General features: G+C 38.0%; 1 protein-coding gene across 1 annotated transcript in view; it reads right to left on the bottom strand.

Moving 5' to 3' along the window:
* Positions 1-19187, bottom strand: part of NKAIN1 (sodium/potassium transporting ATPase interacting 1) — a 1468559-nt gene extending 1449372 nt beyond the window's left edge. The window contains exon 1 of the mRNA XM_044089645.1: positions 19119-19187. Coding sequence (XP_043945580.1) covers positions 19119-19187 — 69 coding nt within the window. The remainder of the gene's footprint in view (positions 1-19118) is intronic.
* Between the last annotated feature and the right edge of the window lie 3561 nt (positions 19188-22748).

Below are 22748 nucleotides of genomic sequence, written 5' to 3'. Positions count from 1 at the left end.
CATATCACAGCTTCATTGCTTTCAATCTCCTGCATTTATGTTATATCAGTGCCCAAAATCACATTTTAGTGGTGTAAAGAGAGCAGTACAGCCCACTGTATCAAATATCAGAGAGCTATTTCCATGTCATGTCTACAAACATCAGGCAAAATATTCTGTTTAGCTAAAAGAAAAAATAAAATAAGATACAAAATATTACTAGCTACTTTTAAAATATAGTGTTGGCTTTCAGTAGTAAAGCAGATTTCAGCAGACATTATTATCTTTTCTTATGTGGGATTTACTTCCATGTGGTTTTCTATTGCTGTCATGTCCATGGACATCAGTTCTTTGTTTACTGAATGGCATTCTTTTAACTTCTGATCTGTCATCCATGAGTTTCACACAAAATGATTTGGCATGGTCACCTAATTTATAAGTTTTAAGTAAGTGACAATGTCATTTTTAGCTAACTGTATCATCATTTTGAATTTTTTTTTCATAAAACTTTGTTTTAAATAATGACTCGTGGGGTATACTTGACAAATCACCATACCTCTCAACTTCTGAATACAAGAAATCTAGCAAAGTCAAAAATAATAGGGGAAAAGGCTCAAAATCAGGGACAATTTTTAAATATTGCTCTTGTAAACTTAGAAACTTGGTGGAATAATAAATGTTACATTACCATGCATTTTTCCAAAGGACATGAAGTCTGAAACTCAAATGTATGCCATTATTTAGGAAATTCAATCCTCAAACATTTGTCAGAATACCACAAATTTTATGAGGAACAGACCAAAACTATGAGGTAAAAATCTGGACATTCTGTGAAAATATGAATGGTTGTTAGCTATACAGATTATTGCAATAATGGTACAGATAAATACTATTTGGGAGGAGAGCTCCAAGAAACAAAATTTGAGCCTGGAGTAACTTGTCAAAATATAAAAGAAATGAATAACACAAAATGCGAGTATGAGAAAAGAAATACTGTAATGTAGAGCTAGGTTTGAATCTCCAACTCCATATACTTTTACTGTATAAAAGTCACTTAATTGGAACAAATATTACTGTTGGCCATAAAAAATCATCTATAACTAGTGAGTTCTATCCGAGTAAAGAAAAATGTTTCTGAACAGCAAAGAAAATGACAAAAATACAGATAGTCAATAAAAACAAAGGAGCAAACAAATCCAGGCATAGCTGGAAAGAAACAATGATAAACGTGGTCACAAAATTCTTGATAGATGCAAATCCACTACATTTTTTCATAAAAATGTGTGTCCCCTAGTAAGACTTTGAAACTAGAGGATGTGAGAAGATCCAAATGCCTTTGTCTGCTGGATGACCAGTGCATATTCTTAACCCTTTTTAGATGGAATAGCCACCCAGAAGCAGATCTGCAACATCCAGATGGCATTAATGCACAAGGAAAAATGAAACAAAATAATGATAAACCAACAAAGTTTATGTATCAAATTATTTGTGGTCTCGGGTTTCAAGTGAACTTTTTATGCACTCTTAATTAGTAGGCCAGGCCAGTGTGGCCAGATTCTCAAACAGGGTATCACAGGGTATGAAGTAATGTGTCTTAAGGCAACAGGAGGTTAAATGAGGACCAGTTTCACAAACACAAATACATATAAGAAGCAGAGAACTATACAAATGTCAACTTTCTGATGGAGAGGAAACTAAGGCATGTTTCATTCACATGTCATGTTTCTCTCATTCTAAAGTGCTTTTGATTCCCTGTAAAGCAACCCCAAGACTGTTATTTCCTTCTAGTAACTGTCCTACCATCATCATCATCACAAGGTCAGTACAGAATTCAGACAGCATAAAGTCATGTCTGACATTTACAATCTAGCAAAACTACTCCATCCAGAGTCAGTAGGCAAATGATGCAAGTGTAAACACTCACAGATTACTAAAGGGGCAGAGTGATGGGCCAGTTAACCCTTCAGCATAGAACTTATTTATTTTACATTTGTTTACTGGGAAGGTACGACTGGGCAGGTACCCATTTTCAGCAGATACCTGGGGAGAAAAGCTACACATATATAAAGAAATTACAAGAAGAGTATGATAAAGATTTTAGAAGAATTCTTCTTCTTCGTTCGGCTTTTCCTGGTTAGGGGTCGCCACAGCGGATCATCTGTCTGCTCATGATTGGCAGTGGAGTTTTACAGTGTTGAGTTGCCAGCCCGGCACCCAACCTTCCACAGAAGGCACACACACACACACACACACACACACACACACACACACACACACACACACACACACACACACACACACACACACACACACACACCTAGGGACAATTTAGAGTGTCCAATCCACCTACTGCATGTCTTTGGGATGTGGGAGGAAACCGGAGCACCCAGAGGAAACCCACGAGACCACAGGGAGGACATGCAGACTCTGCACAGAAGGCACCCCAGCCGAGAACTGAACCGGAGAACCTCTTGCTGTGAGGCGGCAATGCTAACCGTTGCACTACAGCAGCTGCCCAAAGATTTTAGAAGAATGAGTATTTAAAATAGTAATGGTATATGTCATGAAAAATTAAAATTAATATGCATGGTTAAGAGAAATCTAAAAGTGGAAAGGAGATTGTAATACCTGCAAATACTATGATGCTAAGCAGATTAAACAAAAAAATTATAATAGTAATAAGTAGTTGATAGAATGAGTCTTTTCTGACAGTTGAGGTACATATATTGTATTTGCAAGTGTAGGATTAAGTGGGTAAATGGAATATGGAAGGGCTGAAAGAGTTAGAAGTCAGCCAGGAGTGCTGCATGAACAAAGCCAGGCATTTGATAGGTGTGTTTTAAGTTGTTGTTTGAAGTGCATGCTGTTTGTAGTGGATCTAATAGTGAGTGGGAGTGTGTTTCAGGTTTTTGCTACATGGTTTGAATAAAGAGAGTCACCTGCTGCATTTGTTGCCTTGATGATTTTCAGTAGTGATTTATTTGTGGAGAGTAGTGTTTGGTTGTTGGAGTAAGGTACTATAATGTGCTGGATAGCTAGTACTTTTTCAGGCTGGTGAAGTATTTTATTAGCCATTATGACTTGGTTATGATTTAATAGTTGGGGTAGTTCTAGCCAGGAAAGTTTTTTATTGCAGGCAGTGGTGTGACTTATGTGGTAAGTCTGTGGTGAATTTTGCTATTTTATTATAGCATACTTCAAGTTTTTCTGGGTCTATTTTTTTAAGATTGGTAAGTATGGGTGATGCGTAAAGGACAGTAGATAGAAGATGTTCATAGGTTCATAGGTTCATAGGTAGGTACTAGGCTATCTGCCCTGGGGCCGATATAAGCCTAGTCAAAAAGGTTCCCTGGTTTTCGCCACCCAAGAAAATTATTTTCCTGTGCCCCTGTCAATCAGTGCCACAGAAGTGATCCCCAGGGAGAATTTTCTATTTCCCAGATGGGTTCTAGCAATGACTATTCTAGTATTGTTGGATAGGAATTTTTTTGTTTCTGTATAGGGTTCCTAGCTTTGTATGTATCTTTTTGATTCTTTTTGATATGTGTAGATCAAATCTCAAATTATTGTCTATTACTATTCCTAAGAGTTTTTTTGTGGGATTCTGGTGTAATTGTGTTATCATTAGAGGTGATAGAGAAAGTAGGAAAGGAATATGGGGCTCTGGTAGGTTGGAAGATCATAAGCTTGGTCTTTCTGGGGTTTAGGATGAGTTGTAGATTTGTGAGACATGGTTTGACTGTGGTGAAGGATTTCTGTGTGATGTCTTGGAGTTGTTGTATGTTAGGGGCAGCACATATAAGTGATGAATCATTTGCATACTGGATCAGTGTGGCTAGTGAGGTGACAGAACTTAGATTATTAGTGAAACAATGAAAAGAAGAGGGCCAAGTATGGACCTCTGTGGAACACCTAATGTGACCGGTAGTAAGGGGGAGAGGTCTTGTAACCATTTCACTGTTTGTTGGCAGCTTGTTAGACAACTTTGAAACCAGGTGGCAGCTGTGGGGCTGAGATTTAGGTTATAGAGAGCAGACAGTAGTTTGGGATTGGATACTGTGTTGAAGGCCTTCAACATATCCAGAAAGACTGATGAAACCATGTTACCTTCATTTCTGTAGTGATTAATAGTGTTGGTGAAACTGAGAAGGGCAGTTGTGGTACTATGGTTAGGCCTAAATCCATGTTGAGATTTGGCTAGGAGGTTGTTTGCTAAAAGATATTGGAGAAGTTGAGTGGATACATCTTTCTAGCATTTTGGACAGTGGTGATAGGATGGCTATGGGTCTATAATTTGAGAGTTGAGTTGTCGCCTTTATGTAGGGGGATTCTGTACGACATTTTCTATAACAGTGGGAAGTATTGTTCTATGAAGGAATGGTTTATTAGTACTGATACAGGGTAGGTGAGTGCTTCAGCTGTTATCTTGAGAAAGTCAGTGGGCAGGTTGTTGGCTACTATTTTTGTTGCCTTTAAAGATCTGAGTGGTTTTTGGATGGTCTTTGTGGGGATGAGCTGGAAGGAGAAGGTATTGCTACTATTTTGTGTTAGTGGGGGGAGTGTGGCTGGTGGTTTGGGGAAGGTGTTGTTGGCTAGTGATAGAATGCTCTCAGTAAAGTATTTATTAAATTGTTTTGCAGTGGTGACAAAGTTCTTTGGTGTTGAGGGGGATGGGGTTGTAGTGTGTCCAGGATGGAGTATTTTATCGATTGCTGACCAGAACTTTTCTGGGTGGTTCTTGTGTTTCTATTGGAGATCAGAATAGTATTTTGTGTTGTCCTGTATAATCTGGCTTTTGGGTTTGTTGCTAAGTCTTTGGAATTCTAGTCTTTTAGCCTGTGTTTTGTTGGTGTACCATAGGTCCTAGGCTTTATCTCTAAGTTTAAGAAGAGTTTTTGTTTCTTTAGTTAGCCATGGGCTATGATTTGTTTTGATGCTAATTGTCCTAGATGGGCCATATTGTTAATAATTCTGAGGAAGGTATCACTGAAGTATCCAACTGCTGAGTCAAGGGGTAGGATTTTAAGGGGAAACCAATTACTTTGCTTAAGTGCGGATATTAGTATTCGTGGGTTAAAGTTTTTGTTATTATGTATTTGGCAATAAGCTGCATGTTTGAATGGGTTGGTAAATTGCCTTAGTAAGTAGGTGGGTTTGTGATTATTGAGGCTGTCAGGGAGACAGCCAGAGTGTTGGACCTGGGAGGGCTTATTTGTTAGTGTCCAGTCTAGGATAGTCTGTTTATTTAATTTTTTATCTACTCAGGTGGGGGTTTGGATAACTTGTGAGAAACCATAAAAATTAATAACATTGCTGGGATTGTTAGTGTTGCATGAGAGCCAATCTGTGTTAAAGTCCTCGTGAATGATGTTTCATTAAGAATATTTTTGGAAGTCCAGTGCAAGAGATATTCTAAGGTGGCTAGACTGTTACCTGGTGGGGATATAAGTAGCTATTATAATTATTTGTTTGTTTGGGTTGATTGAAGTTTAGTCCAGAGTATCTCAGCACTGTTAAATGTTGGTGGGGATTGATTTAGAAGTTGTAGTGTGAGACTGTTTTTGAACATAATTGCTACCCCTTCACCTTTTTTTCCTCTATGATCTGTCCTAAGAAAGTTATAACCTGCAGGGGTGATCTCAGTGTCCTTGGTGTGGGGCTTAAGCTATGTTTCTGTTAGGATGAGAATGTCTGGGGCGTAAAGAGAGAGGGTAGCATGGAGTTCCTGTACTTTATTTGGAATACGTCTGAGGTTAATATTTAGTAGTAGTAAATCTGATCATTTGCAAGATAAATTAAGTACATTATGTGGCTGAGAGGAGAGCTTGTTGCCTGGCGGGGGGGGGGGGTATTTGGTCCATGATTTGAGTGTATGTCACTGCTTATCATAAGTTTTGATGCTATATTAATGAGGAAGTTTACAAATTTAGTCTTGAGTTTGTGATATGGAAAGGTAATATTTTTACCTCATGATAGGTGGGTACACTGGGTAAGTTGGTCGATGTATTTTGAGCTGTAAATGGCAGGGGATATATTAATATGTTTTTTGTGCTGTGGGAATGGGAATGTGTTTTTATGGTATGATTCAGGTATGAGTGTGAGAGTGTGATAAGAAGTTAAGATATGAGGCTAGTGAGAGTTATAAGCATTGTTGTGTAGAACCATAGAATTTTGTATAGAAGAGGAGTGGACAATAGTAGTTTAGGTGAATAGTTTCTATGATGGGATATTGGTATTTGCAGGTGAAGCAATAGAGGAGAGAGGTGTTTTAGATGGAGAAATGGTTAGACTGGTGAGGTGCAGGTGGGATTAGTGAGTTGGTAGGGTTTGAATTTATTACTAGGTTAACAAGCTCAAGCCTCTAATAGGTTGATTTTTACAAGTGGGTGTGGTTTGGTGCAAAATAAAAGTAATTGGAGTGGGGGTGGGTGGGAATGGGGGTATGACAGGGGAGCAGAGTGAGCCTGAATGCAGTGAGGATGAACAGAGCAGGCAGACCCTGATCAGATAACCCTGAAAAAATAAAAAAAATCAGTGAAGTAATTATCTATAAGCAATGTATTCTTGTTGTGATCCCAGGATGTGAAGTAACTAAATACAGGTTTTGGTTACACTTTGCCACAGTAAACGAAGCCCTTAATGATTACTGGAAATATGTTGTTAGACTTTGGTAATTCAATATATGTGGGATGGGAGAAGGTTAGAAGAGGTGTTTAACACAAGCAAGTTACATAGAAATAACTTCTAGAAGAACATTTAAGACAGATGAAGAAGTCTGTGAAGTACAGTACTCACTAATAAAATTCAGGAGGTATTATATCAACATGCCAAAACTTAAAGTGAGACAGACAGTCAGATAAAGCAGAAGTATTTAACGCATTGACAATGCAACAAAGTAAAGAGATAAGACAAGGTGACCTGGTTGAGTCACATAAGATGACACAGGCTGCACACTGAAAAAAAGATGGCCAGGCTATAAAACAAAATCTTGTGGGTACACTAGTCCCTGTCAGGCATATTCTGCAGTTTAATAAGGTATAAAATAATGTAAACTACTCACACTGATTCAAGTACATTAATAATGCATACAGAATAAACATTTGATGAAAAACAAATCATAGTTTCTCTATGAATTTGTCATTTAAGCAAACTATTGCTCAGAATCTGGATTATAGAACATTATTATTTGATTGAAGTACTGGATTTAAATAAGGCTGGCGTCTACTGAGATGGGATATTATAAGAAAAATGAAAACAATATCTCTTCTGACAGACTAGGATAACACCACATTATGTAGTTGTAGTAGAGGATATGTCATGTCTGCATTTTGGTAAACTCAACAAATGCTGCTCTTGTACAGAAGCCAACTTGTCTAGGAATGGTGTGGAATGTTCCAGAATGTACAAGAATATGGCAATGTGAACGTTGGAAAGGGTATAATGTAATGATCTTAATGTAAAGAAGTGAATGCAAACATCTACAATTAAAGGATTTTAACAGAAGGTTTGCCTGTTTTAAAGTGATAAAAATATATGCTGTGAGGAAGAAATTCAAGTGGATGACGCTAGACATATAAATAAATCTAATCTAAGGCTCAAATAAAGATCAATATTAGTGTGACAACAGGGCTAGAGACCAAAAGGTATATACATGATGCCAGTGGAGAATATAGTAGTACTGATAGCAAAGAAAGAGGAAATGAAAAAAACTGTAATTGTGCTTCATTAAAAGAAAAATAATGTGGCAAAACAGATGAGGCAGCCAATGGTGTCATGTGGTACAACGAACGCTAATATCAGAGAAACGAGCAAGGTGATAGTTTCCTTACAAGTGACTGATGTCCATCTGACTGAGCAGAAACTGATGAAACACAAATGGTCAAAATTTGCATTTGCCTGTACATGACAACTTTGAGATGTATCCAGTGCTGGAATGCTTTTCATGCAAGACCATTGTGGACCATGCTGGTGAGTTTTTCCTTTTCCCACTGCCTGCAAAAGTAGTTTTCTTTTCAATGTTTGTAGGTGGGTGTTATGTTAGGTGACTTGTGCTCTCTATGAGTTATGATCCAGCAAATGTTTTTCAAACAGTCATGACTCAGCAATTCACAGGGGAGAAATGGTGATAATTCTAGTAAACAACTAATGTATACAGCTTCATATCTACAAATGAGCACAAGCAAAATGGACATGGCGGCCATAATACAGCACGATGTGCAGTGAAAGCAGATCCCTGAAGAGAGGCCAAGCATCATCAAAGACTGCATCTCATGGAGGAAGGTGTGCTTATGGGGGCAGCAGTAAACGGTTTCAAGCATCAAAGCAAACATCTTTCAAAGAGAACGATGCTCATGATGAAGTGTTTACAATATGAAACCGGGAAAGAAAAAGCTACGTAGGCGAAATCTTATTAACTCCTCCACTGATGCACAGACAAGCTCATTGCAATACTGCAGCACTGTAGTGTCTTGCATTGCTCAGTAAGCTACAGTGAAGAATACATTTGTTATTCTTCATTGTTCTCTAATGCAGGGACTGATTTTTTTTAAGAATCACAATGCTATATAACAATCCCTGCAGCATGATACAGTAAATGTCTTACTACACACTGCATCTTACAACACAGTGCAAGAATTACCTCTCACACATCCCTGATTTTCAGGGATGTCCCTGATTTTGACTCAAATTTTAGCTCTATCTCTCTTAATCCTTCTTAAAACTTGGAGAAAAGGTGATGAATTATACTTAATAAGTAATGTCAATAACTATAGACTTATTTTACTTCAGAAAATGTGTATTAATTCACATTCTGTTATTCGGTAAATACCTTAAGTTAATAGAATTAATATTGCAAAAAATGTCCCTGATTGTCCCTTGTTATTTCTGGATTTTTCCTGATTAATTTCAGAACTGAATCCCAAACTATGTTTCTGACGAGTATAAAAATGTTGATTCTTTGAGAGCAATATAGACAATCTTTAAAGTACCATATTTTTGCTATTCAAAGAATTTATTTCATGATCAAGTTAATCTAGAAGAGTACTTCTTGCAAAAAGTATAACCTGTGAATGAAGACAATAAACTGTGTTCTTTAAAAGCTGAGTACTTGATAACTATTTTCAATTCTTGTAGAGGTTACAGATAATTTAGTGTTATAGCCATGTTTGTTTCCATGTCCCTCTGTTCCCACGTGTTAGAATTGTTACATATTTCACACAGTTTACTACATGTGATTCTCATGTTCTTCGTAAGGACTGTATACATGATAGCTTTCTACCACCTAACACCTAAACGATAATGCAGTCTGTTTCATTATCTCAATTAAGTACATGCTTAAAATGTTCACCTACGTGGATTAGGATTTAAACATTTTCAGTGTTTGTCTCTTTGTATTGGATATTTTGTGACTGATTCCTGAGCCTGCAGCATTCACCTGGACAATTTGGTTAAAAAAATTAAGAAATTTAAGTAAAATATAAATCAATAAATAAGCAAGAATCCTGAATAGTCCTGAAAAAAACATTGCACAACTGAAAATACACACACGCACACAGACACACACACACACACACACACACACACACACACACACACACACACACACACACACACACACACACACACACACACACACACACACATCAAACTTGAGCCTTTCTAGATACAAATCAGCAAATGGACTTGGAGCCATGATGCAGGTAACATGACCATCTTATAATAAAGGAAGAGAAGGAATTGCAAATCCTTTTGGAAATTAATGTTCTTTTTATTTTCAAACGATGTCATATGTTTTGCGAATCTGATGATATTATTTCTCTGTCGTGTATAATGTGTGCAACAGCTGAATTACGTAAGTAAGTGATAAAGAGTAAAACTAGTAAATAAAAAAATGTAAGTGGATAAAAAACTAAAGAAATAAAATGGAGGTAAGCAGGTCCAGAGTCACACAAACAAAGACAGATGCTATGTTTGCAAGATTTTGGAGAGTTTTGCCAAGTTTGCATTCTAGGAAATTCAGTAATCTGAGTTTGTCCTTTTATATGGTGTCTGAAGACAGCAAACCCAACCCCCCTCATAAACCGTTATTAGGGGATGAAGTGTAAACTTGTGCCAATATTGCACATTTTGCAGTATGTTTAACTATGAGGCTTAAGTTAAAAAAACTAAAAAATGCCACAACTCTCAAGAAATAGCAGTTTACAGGACTATGCAAAGCTTGCATTGCGGGAAATACAGTCCATCTACAGTGTCATTGCAGAAAAAGACTGAAGGCAAGTCAGCCTCCACTTGAGAGAACACATAAGACCACCAACATTAGTGAAACAGTTTGAATAGCAGATCTTATGCAGTCTGACAGCTGTTATACAGTGTGTAGTTGCTATGGCAGGGTACAACAGAACTATGTGACAGGTGGGAAATAAGGAAGGTGATCTTTGGCAGTGAGGGTTATGCTTCAGGGATCAAACTAAAAGTAACAAAAACAGCCAAGGTAAAGAAAATGCAGATCTTTTGAAAATGTTTGGTCTCCCCCTTGCAGCAACCCATCTGTTGCCTCTTACCTTACTAAGTCCCTACAAGCATAACAGTTTGTTCTTTATTTGGTGTTTATTTGGTAATGTATCGCCCCTCCCCAGTGCACAGTTTTGTAAATGCAGTTCCACATGAGTACACAGACATGGATTTCTTTCTATACTCCAAGACACTGTCGACTACCTTTTGGAAACCTCTCAACATCCACCAGGGGACTACAATGCTCTGTGCTCTGTAAAATCTGAATGAGAAGAGAAACCCCAACTTTCCAGCCAGCCTTCTGATTGGCACCTGATTCACTAATGGTCTGCATCTTTGCCACTACAAATGGAAACTGTCTTTGTCTCTTTCTCTTAGTCTCTCTCGCATATGTATGTATATATGCATTTATTTGTTTTACATTTATTAATCGGGGAAGTCTGGGTGGGGACAAAGGGCTCTTTTCAGTAGGGCACTGGGGAGAAAAGCTTCAGCACATGCAGTGCAAACAAAATCTTTTAAGCTATACAGTATTAACAATGTCAGGCAGAATATAATTAAAATAAATGTTACAATGTCAAAATAGGTAGGATAGTAACTATACATAAAGTAGTAAGGCTTCTTATACTAATTATATTCTATATAGATATAGTTAAATAACTCTGCAGTAGATAGATGTCACATTATGGAGCACTGAATTATTTACAAAGGGTGGAAAGCAAAAGGTTAATTTAATTATGAGATATAAATGAAATGAGTTAAGAGAGGAATAGGTAGAGGGTGGGGTGGGTGAAGACCGCGTGATCGTTGGTAACAGAGTAGAAGAGAGCAGCGGTATAGCAGAAGAGGAAAAAGAAAGCAGAGATGTTATACTTATCCTGCACATGTACAGCTACACAGCCAGGGTGTTGAGAGGTCTTTTCTTAGTTTTGAATGTCTGTTGGTTTTCAAGGAGCCTGAGGCACATGGGAGGGCATTCCAGAGGGTAGCTACAGAGTTTGAGTATAAGGAGGCTCCCGATGCATTTTGGGTTACAATTATGGAAAGGAGGAGTTTGCCTTTAGAGGAAAGAGCTTTGGTAGGCTGCAGTGTTGAGGCATGTCCCTTTGTACTGGAAACTTAGGGTAATAAATCAGAGTATGAGTTAGTAGTAGCTGACTATAATGGAGGTGATGTATTAGTTCAGTTCAATTTTGGTGTTTAAGGGCAGAACCACGATCAGTTCTAAGGGGGTGACTTGCAGCAAAGCTATTTATTTTATTGTAGCATTGTTTCAGTTTTGTTTGTGTGGATGTTTACGTGTTAGTAAAGAGTAGGGAAACCTACAGTAGGGAAGGCTGAAGTAGGCTTTAGCTATGGTTTCTCTAGTTCTGTCTTTTGGGTAGGGTTTTGTTCCATACAAGAGGCCAAGCTTTTAGTGTTTTTTTTTAATAACAGTTTGGATGTATAGGTCAAAAATTTCAAGTCGTTATCAACAGTGACTCCTACGAGTTTGGTATTAGGGATCTGTTCAATCAGGGTGCTGTTTAATGAAGCAATTTGGACAAGAGTTTTGCTTTGGGAGAAGGGTTTTGTGGTGAAAGTAGCAATTTCATTTTTGGGGGGTTAAGTAGGTATCTTTCTATCAAATTCCATTACGCCAGTGGGAAAAATATGATTTTACAGCACATGTAGTGAATATATGCTTACAAGTTATGGAAGAACGTGTTAAGTCTAAAATGTTGACCCCAATACTTTCTACCATAATTTGGTCATGTAGGTGAGGTGAGAATTCTAAAATATTTAGTATTAGAATTTCATTGTACATTTGTTACACTGAATGCTTACTTAGCAGGGGGGAGGCTGACCCCTGTATAAAAAGTTTCTCTCCTTTTTTGACTATATGCTGATTGAGTGAGTTGATTATGCATTGAAATATAACTTTGTATATATGGGTATGTATATGTATATGTATATATACATATATATATATATATATATATATATATATATATATATATATATATAGGGAGAGATGTACACACACAAACACACACACACACACACACACACACACACACACACACACACACACACACACACACACACATGCACACACACACGCACACACATATTATGGTTTTCTCCTTCTACTTGTATATTGTATGACATTGATCAAGTCACTTAAGCAATTCATATGATCACAAATCACCCCCAAAAAGGTGTACTTGTGCATAAAAATGAATTTAAAATCTTTGAGAAAAATGTTGTGGACTTTATCACAAACATCAGGAAAGTGGAACCTCTACTGCATTTGATACAGTCGCAATCTTCCAGGCCTATTTCTGGGTCTCACAGCCTCGGAATCTTTATGAAGTAACATGCCAAAAGACCCATAAAAAGATGGGTGCGCCTAAAATTAAACAACTAAATAAATAAATAAATCCATGTGTACTGGTAAGAAACAATTAAACTGACCTAAAGGTCTCTGAAGTGAAACTCACACTGTGGAGGTTTATAAATATGCTGCTTTGTTAATGGTGGAGTGTGTGTCACAAGAAACCTAACTTTGTGGCAGTATCCCTTACAATGTTCTCCTGCAGTACTAGGCCTTCTTAAATGCAACTTTATGATCACCTCAGACTTATTTATTTGCATTTGTAAATGGGAGAGGGGGTCACTTATTCACATTGGCTTTTTTTAGGCTAACTCCAGAAGGGCTGTCTAGTATGCAAACAGAAAACAGAAACTGAGGAGGTCAAACTCTGCACTACAGAAATAAATGTATTAACTTAATATTCTGTACTGACTGCCAGATCCATAACCAGATGTTTTTTTGAGTCATTGTCAAATATGCTATTAAATCATACACTCTGCTACTGTAAACCAAAAGGTCATTTCAGTTGTAGACAGGTGGTAGTTAGTATCTGTGACTTACATTAGGTAGCCCATCTTTTGCATAGGATGTTGTAGGTTTTGTCTAGTCTACGGGAAAAGTTGCATACATTCATTATGGATAGTGTCAGTCATCTTTCACATGACAGATTAAACCATGGTCCTATATTACACTAGTATAGGTGCTGGAGCTGTTCTGATGGGTATTCTAGTGGAGTAAAATCATCACAAGAGACTAAAAAGAGAAGGTGTCATCTGCATTGTTTGTTCAGTATGTCATACGATTAAAGCTTGCAATTTTCATGCTATGTATGATGGCTGACATCACATATTCATTTGTTTTATAACTTGTGTAATTGCCACATGTGAAAAGCACAATGAAATACTGTGCCCGAAGAGTGCTACTTCAAACCTAAACATTCTTCTCATAAGCTTGCATAGGTTCCATGATGTACTTCAATCTCCAGTCTTAGCAGGTATCTACTGGGCCAGGAAAGTATGAAAAAAAATTCTGCAAGGTTCAGGTTCTGAAAACACAGTGCCTAACAATGCAGCCTCCTTGTTGTCTTACTGAGTTACAGGACTGACTTGTTCAATGAAATAAATCAGAATCATTAGAAAGACAAAGACAGTGCTGCTTGGTAACATATGTCCAGCCTCAGTAACAGAAATCACTCTTTTTTTTCTAGCCAGGGGCTCTTCTGTTTCAAATCTTAGCTTACACACAAAAACTAATTGCTAACTTCTGTTAAACAACTCTCTCAACAGTATCCAAATCAATGGAAAGCCATAAAATTACAACCACACAGTGGCTTGTATCATTTATTATTTATGTACATCAATTTAAAAGATTTACAGTGTATTTCTAAGTATTTCTGAAGCCTTTTCCCTCAAGGCTTACAGCAACACTGGAGTAAATTAGACAGGAATCTGCACACTGGTGAAGTAAGGTTTGTAGTTATTAATTTTGCTACAGGAGCAAGTCCTTGATTTGAACCAAGACGCGACCTATCATTCTCAGCTAATTAACAATAAAGTACACAAGTCAGCTATGTTGCAACTAATTTGTTGCTTGTCTTAGAAAGGCTGCTTTTTTCACATTAGCTGCATGTCAGGCTATTTCGTTTTTTTATTTGTCTACTTTATATCTCAGAATTCTTGTCCAATCTGTTTATAAACTTCAGTACCACACTGAGATAGACAATAAGTTCTGGATCTGGGGTAGTAAAGATCAGCTTTTCACAAAATTTCAGACTTTACGTTGTTAAGAAAAAAGAAGAAGTGCAAGGCTTTCATTCATGACATTCATTTTAGGTACTAAGCCAATACAAACTAATGCAGAACAGATGTAGGACAAAGAAAAGTTGTATATCCCAAAAACAATTCTCTTTAACAATGAAGACTTAACACACACAATTTGCATTTCACTGCTACACAATCACTTAAAAAAATGAAGTCAAAAGTGGTAGCTTTGGAAAAGAAAGGCTAAAATCAAAAACAGTTTGCCCGCTTTACTGGACATCTGCAAAGTGTGTATGTACTATTGCGAGACTTTGCTGAATCATCAACAATCTTTCATTTTGATTACTTCAAGACAGTAGGAGGTGGATATCTGATTTTATGAATTGCCTGTCAATAGGTATAGACTGAGGAAATGGGTGATTAAACCTGTAGGTACATTTATTGGTCAGTATCTCTAAACTGTCCAGTTTTTTGCAGAATGTCCAGATTTTTGTCTCATATTTTTGGTTTGCTCCTCTTCTGTGTGGAGTCTGCATGTCCTCCCCATAGTCAAGTGGCGTTCAAAAGACATGCGTGAATGGGCGTGCCTTCGTTGAAGGTTGGGTGTTGATCTGGCACCTCAGCACCATAAAAATCTACTGCCAATCATTAGCGGACCAGAGTTCTGCTGTGGCGACCCCTAACCAGGAAAAGCCAAAAGAAGAACATTTTTGGTTTGCTCCTCATTGAATGTGTGGTTTTCTGGTAAATCATTGAGGACTGAAGCCAATAAATAATGACATTCGTTTCAGTTTCAGATTTCATATCCATCAGAAAATGCATGCTAACACATCCTATAATTCTAGTGGCTTTTTAAGTTTATAACAGCAATACATTTAAAATTTGTCCCTATATTTGAGACTTTGTCTCCCATTATTTTTGGCTTTGTCCAGATTTCTTGTGCTAAGAGATTGAAAGGTATTACATGGTATGAATCTAAATATTTGCAACACTAAGCTATTTGGAGTACTATAATGGCATAATGGGGTAAGTCTGGCCCACCAATACACTAACAAAGCGCCCACTTGTACTGCTTGCTACCCTTGTTGGGGAAAAGGCACAACTGGCATAACGGTTAAGGGTTTTGCCACCTATTATGCACTATTTTCATGATTCCTTCTTGACCTCAAGCCAATGCCTGTGTGAAGTTTGCATGTTCTCCCCACATCTCTGTGGGATTCTTCTCACCTTCCAAAAATATTTTGGGTGTTTTCACTTCTAACTCACCAAAGGCTGGAGTTGTAAGCAGCAGTGCAGACTCTAGATGGTATTTATTGTGGGAGGAATGGTACAGATCAACTGATTTGGGCATCAACTGTGGTGCACATTATCCTCTAGGCAGGAGAACATGAACACAGGCTGTGCTGTGTCAAGCCTAGCCAATTGAGAATGCAAGAATAGTTTCTAGCTGATTGGGCCATGTTGACTTAAGTCACCAAAGCTGGCATCAGTATTTGATGGTGATAAGTGGGTTGAGGACTTGATCTTTTCTGACCAATGCCAAGGATCCATGCTAATGATTTGAGGGTTCCATGTGCCACTGTTGACTAGTGCGCATCTGCCATAAAGCCCAGCAGCTCTGGCTCAATAAGATACTGGCTTGCCAGTGTCCAGTTGCCCAGCCTGGGTTGCTTGTGATAGCTCTGCTGAATGAAAGCTGGACAAACAACCAATCAACCTAACAAACCTGACCTAAGGATTGCTACATTTATCATAAGTTTACTGATAGGATGCAGTTTGAAAGTGGACGATATGATAATGAGGAGGAGCCTGGACATCCTCTGTATCCAGGAGACAAGATGGAAGGGTGGTGCCAAAAAAGCCACTTGACGTGGGACCAGAGTCTACTACTCAGGGGAGAGCAGACTAGAAATGGTTTGTGAATTGTGGTGAGGGAAGGACTTCAGAAGGCAGTGAGGGATCTCATCAGAATTAGTGACAGACTCATGGCAATCAGACCTCAGTGTAAGGACAGGGCAGTATTCATAATCTCAGTCTGTGCCCCAAAGCAGGGTTGTGATAGTGAGGAAAAACTGCATTCAGGAATCAGTTGCAGGACCTACTAGATAAAACAGGACTAGCTGAGTTTGTGTTGATAAAGAGGGACTTGAATGCACATATCAGGATAGACAGACAGAAAGAGCAGGATATGAGGATTTCCTGAGTCCACATGGCTGGATGCAAGAGGAATAAAGTAGGAGAGGCCATTCTACACTTCTGCCTGGCAAATGGCTAGACGGTGGCCAACACATGGTTCAGCAAGAGAGACAGTCACAAGCTCACATACAATAGCGGCCAACTTGCAACTCAGATAGTCTTCCTCCTAGTAAGGAAAGGGCATTTGGGCAGAATCAGCAAATGCAAAGTCATCCTCAATGAAACAGTTGGCCTACAGCATAAACCACTGGTTGCCACAGTCAGCTGCAAGCAGTGGTCTGAGAAGGTTCCTAGATCAACACAGACTAGGCTGCTCACCTGGAGGCTTACTGGAGAGAAAGCATAAGAGCTCACAGAAATACTCAGGGCTCTAATATCACAGGAACAAAAATACTCAGGGCTCTAATACCTCAGGAACATAAATACTCAGGGCTCTAATACCTCAGGAACAGAAATACTCAGAGCTCTAATACCTCAGGACAAAAATACTCAGGGCTCTAATACCTCAGGAAAAGAAATACCCAGGGCTCTAATACCTCAGGAACAAGAGGAAATAGGTGAAGTTGAAGAAAAAATGGCAGTGCCTAAAAACAGCATGTACGAGGACTATAGAGCAGATATATGGATGAAACACGTATGGAAATAAGGTACATAAAGAAAGCTGGTAGTGGAATGCAGTTCAGAAAGTCATCAAATGAAAGAAGGAGAGCTGGAAAAAATGGAATATAGAAAATATAGGCTAGGCTAAGAAAGAATACTGGTTGGCTAACAAAGAGGCTAAGGAAGCAGCTGCAATAGCAAAAAACAAGGCACTAGAGGCACTCTACCAGCTTCTGGAAAGTAACTCAGCAGATGGCTCAAAGAAATTTTATTAGGGTACAGAGGAAAGACAGAAAGATAAAGAATATAATCAACAGACACTCTTCCTAAGATATTACTTGTTCTATGAGACACCTTCTGCAATATGAGGTGCCACATCCTAGTCCCACTGCAGTTTTCAGAATACATTCTTCCACTGGGAGACATTATACAAAGGAAAGGTCTTCATTAACATTATCATGCTGATTGTATGTAGCCCTACTTCTCCTCCAGTCAAGAGCAGAGAATACCTCTAATCACACTTGAATACTGCTTGAAGTCCATTGTGGAATAATTAAAAGCTGAAGTTAAATTGTGCAGTAGTGAAGGTTATAAACATTGGTGTGACTCAAAACTCCACTAAGGCTATTCGGCTTTCCTCTTAATACTTTATGGTGGGAATAGGTTGGAGATTGCCTCCAGTGTAGATGAACAACACAGTGACACTGAAGGATAGGCAGGGGCGGCTCGTCCTATCGGACTGCCGGACTGCAGCCCTCCCACTTAAGAAAATAACAAAAAAAAAAATCTGTAAAACTAAAACATAAAAGCAGCGATCCCAGACTGCCTTACCAGCAGTCCTGATATGGTCACAGAGGTACCCAGCAATCCTTGCTGTGAGGTACCAGAAATCTGTGTGGTGACGACCGCACAGAACAGAGGTGGACCGGACTGCTTCAGCCGCAGTCAGGACCAATGAAGAGGACTGAGCTGCTCTCGCGAGACTTTTTCAGTGCGCGGGCTTGCTTGTTGTTCGTTCGGTTGGTCTCGTGGATCAGTCTGTGGCTTGCTGTTTGGTCGGTCGCTGGAGGGCTATGTGTTTCCTGTGGATCAGTCAGTCAGTCGGTCGCTGGAGGGCTGTGTGTTTCCCGCGGATCAGTCGGTCGGTCGCTGGAGGGCTGTGTGTTTCCTGCGGATCAGTCTGTGGCTTGCTGTTCAATTGATTGCTGGGCTAGGTAGGTGAAGGGCTGTGTGTTGGTCGCTGGGCTTGCTTGGTCAGGTAGAGGTGTGTCTATGTGGGTGTGTGTGTTTATACAGGAACAATGTTAGTGAGTAGGTTTGGTGTCTAGATGTGTATGCCTTCTTATTGTGAGTATACACATATTTGTGTCTGTTTGTGGTGGATGAATGGTGTCAGTGGCTGGTATGGAAAGGGTGACTGTGAATAGATAAAAATACATTTGGTTGTGTAGGTTTCGGTGTGTTTTTGTTTTTATGTCTGTACTGTCTTAAAAATAGCCTCCCTTGGACTGCTCCCAGCGAATGACTAGGTCAACCAGCCAAGAGGAGGATAGACAGCAGGCAGGTGGACAAAATAAGGACTCTCTGATTGCATCTGTGTTTAGCTGAGGGTGGATCTGATAACAATTTGCAGATTAGATTTTGCTACTACTTTTCTCAAAAAAGACTAGCACAAAGTTGAGTCTTATGAGGCAAACTACTTCATTATTTATACTTACGAGAGAATCTAAACTGGATCCAATATTTAGTCTGTCAGCAAGGGAGAGGCTGTAGTTAATGTTCAGCATTTTGAAGGAGTAAAGTAACAGTATGCCTCATGCTATGACGGACAACCATTTAACTTTTTTAATTGGACAACAGTGGTATTCATATTGGCTGGACAGGGTACTAAATGTATACATTTTATTTATTGTTGTTTGAATGGTGTTAATGTTGTAGTTGGAGTTATTTTTTTTTTTTTGGAAGTGGTAAAAGAATGTTAATTACAAAGTCTCATCTTCTGCCTATTACAAAAGGAGAACAAATACAGGAGCAAGCTTTAAGTTGAGCTAAGATGTTACTGCTGTATTTTGAGATGTTATAGCTTTGCTTCCTATACTTTGTGTTATTTTACTTCATAGTGATGTTTTGTGATGTGATTTTGCTCTTATAGTAGGTTACATCTGAGTTATGATTTTTGATGATGTTTTATGTGGTATTATTTTTTTTATTTTTTTGGTGTTATTTTCCTTAGAAGTCACTTGGTGGAAAAAAGGTCTGACTGACATCATCATCAATTTATAGATATCCTATTTGTGACATATTAATCCACAGATATTTTTAAGTATTTATCCAGTGTAATCAATGCATGTTTTTTCACAACTCATATATGGAATCCAAGTTGATGATATATAAAAATGCATTACATCCTGGAGACGTAAAAACTAAAGCAGTACTTGAAAGCATCTTCTTCTACTGCCCTACTAAATGTTAGAACAATTGTAAATGATATGTTATACTGTCTTACTACAATTTAGAACAATATTACATTGACTAAACATGATCCTCTCAGTTCTTTTTTTATTTTCTAGGTTGCCCCCCTTTGCAAATTATTTATTTTCATTTGTACTTCTTTCTCTTATTTAAAGATATATTTTGCTTAGTCTCTTCCTTGACACAAATGAGTTTGGAACTCTGACCAGGTCCCATTTCACTTAACCATCCTAATAAAACTTTTTTTTTTTTTTGCTGTTATGTTTCTACCCTTTCAGCACCTAGCTGCTGCTCGGATTTTTTGATTCCTTGGGCTGTTTAATGTGGCAGGAAATTTAGAATTTAGTCTTACTTGTTATATTTTTCATAATGTCTAATTTCTTTGCTATAGAATACACCCTCTAAGCTACAGCTCCCTTCTTTTGGGTTCTGTCAGTTACCTCCCTGTTTAGCAGTATTTCCAGGTTGAAATGACACTTTTTCTTCCTGCTTTGCAACCCCTACAGGATGCAACATTTTAATGTATAGGTCCACTTTTGTCCACTATTTTTTTCACTCTGCTCGTTTAGAGGTATATTCTGACATGTCTCTTCAACTTGTCTAAGTTCTTTCACTACTTGTAGCCTTAGCCAGATCTTTGCACACTTAGGGATTTCAAAGACTATGTATTGGTTTTGTTGGATTCATTCACTGCAGTGAAAGTGTCTGGTGTGTGTGTGTTTATACAGGGACAATGTTAGTGAGTAGGTTTGGTGTCTAGATGTGTATGCCTTCTTATTGTGAATGTACACATATTTGTGTCTGTTTGTGGTGGATGAATGGTGTCAATGGTGAGAACTGAATTCATTAAATGATAGCCATTTAAGTTTCAGTCTTCCTCTCTTTCACAAAGCAGCCGATTTTGTGTAGTGGTATGTTGCTCTGTTTTGCACAGGGACCTTGGCAGTAAAATGTATGGTGGCAACACAGCATTTTATTCTAGCAACTTTCCAAGATTATACAAGCAATGTTTAATGTGTCCCTGGTTTTTGGCCTTTTGACTCCCCCCCCCCCAATAAATTTGGCTTTTTCCAGATTTCTTGTGCTGCAAAGTTGAGATGCAGTTGAATGTTGAGTAGATTTTACAAGGAGCTGAAAGCTGCAGGGAAAGAGAAGTTTAGTGCTGCTTATGCTAAGTCAACTTACATTGTTAATAGCACAACAGGTTGTGTACTTGCTTTTGATGCAGAAAGTTGTTGGTTCTACTCCCACAAGGAGTGAATGCTGCTGTACTGAAAAAGTTAAGATACTATGAGCCTGTTATCAGTTTGCCATCCATTTCCTATTGCAATATTACTAGCTTATCATTTTTAATGTAATATAGGCAATTTATTCCTCAGGGGCATCAGACGCTTTATTTTTCGATGAAACCATGAATTATAAAGGTGTTTGCTAGCAGCAACCTCTTCATTAGTTACAGATTTATTTAATGTGGAATTATTTAATGACTTTTTTACTTCAGAGATTGTGCATATTTACTGATAATGGTGGACTGAAGAATTGTGCATATTTACTGATAATGGTGGACTGTAGAATTGTGCATATTTACTGATAATGGTGGACTGTAGAAGTTTGAGTAGACTTATGATGGAAATGTTCTGAATTGGGCAGTTTTGTCATTATTGGTGCATGCATTTTGTTTCATTGTTTACTGGAAAATGTTCAAAGCAATAGGAAGGTGTATCAAAGAGCACATGTATGTTTCATATGCAAGGGGACTATGATTTGAAAACAGCCAAGAATTAATCTTTATCTGCCACTGGCAAAATGTATTTTCTTTGAATGTGGGTTTCAATGCTGTCTCAATGAATGTGAGTTTCAAAGGCAGAGAAGTTTTAATGCTAAGTTTGTTTGGCATATGGCAAAATAAAACTTTCAAATGAAGTCCAAATCATCATAGAAGTAAATCAGTATGCACATTAGTGTTTATGGTAAATGGAGTGAAATAGCCAAGTAATGGATCATTGGAATGGCTGCAGGTGGAGGCTCCATTCGACCATGATTTTGTGAGGGGGAAGGGCGGCAAACTTAAAGACAGCCCCAGCTGAACTATACCTCCCAACTCTCCAGATTTTCAAAGAATGAAGATTTTTGCTTCTTATTTTTGGTTTGTTGCTCATAAAATTTGTGGTTTTTCTGGCAAATCATTTAGGAATTAAGTCACTAAATAATGACACACTGAGTTTCAGATTTCATAACATTCAGAAAAATGCATGCTAAAGTAAGACCTGTTGTTCTATCAACTGTCTCACTTTATACGAGCAATTTTTAGTACTGTTTATATGTTCCCCCAATATATTTGGCCTTGTCCAGATTTATTGCATTAATAGGTTGAGAGGTACATGCAAATAAATTGCTTTATCGAATTAGGCATAGCCAAACCTCTCAACTCTCCCCGATTTAGGCTCAAAATGTTGCTCTTCCCCCTAATAATCCCTCCGCAAAATAGCAATTTTGGAAGTAAACGTGGAGGATTTACAATTAAGAAATAACTGTAATAATCAAAGTTATAGATTATTTTTATTTCAGAAATGCATGTAGATTCTTTTATTTTGTAAGCTGCTCAAATTAGCAGTACTAATATTAAAGTGTCCCTTCTTTGACAGGTTCCCAGCTGTATTGTGTGGCTATCTTATATTTTTACATCACATTTTTGGTCCATTTTTGATAAAACTGTTTTTTTTTTTGTGGCAAATTAGTGACAAATCATTAAAGACTGAAGTTAGAAAATAATGACAGACATTTGAGTTTCAGATTTCATACCATTCAGAAAAGTCATACTAATGCAATACCTATTCTATTATCTTTCTAAGTTTATAAGAGTAATATTTAAAAAA

Source organism: Protopterus annectens, chromosome 1.part1, assembly GCF_019279795.1.
Source record: "Protopterus annectens isolate FY-2018-M chromosome 1.part1, PAN1.0, whole genome shotgun sequence".
In the NCBI taxonomy this organism is placed as follows: domain Eukaryota; kingdom Metazoa; phylum Chordata; order Ceratodontiformes; family Protopteridae; genus Protopterus; species Protopterus annectens.
Note: the sequence above shows the minus strand (reverse complement) of the source record. Positions and strands in the feature narration are given on the sequence as shown.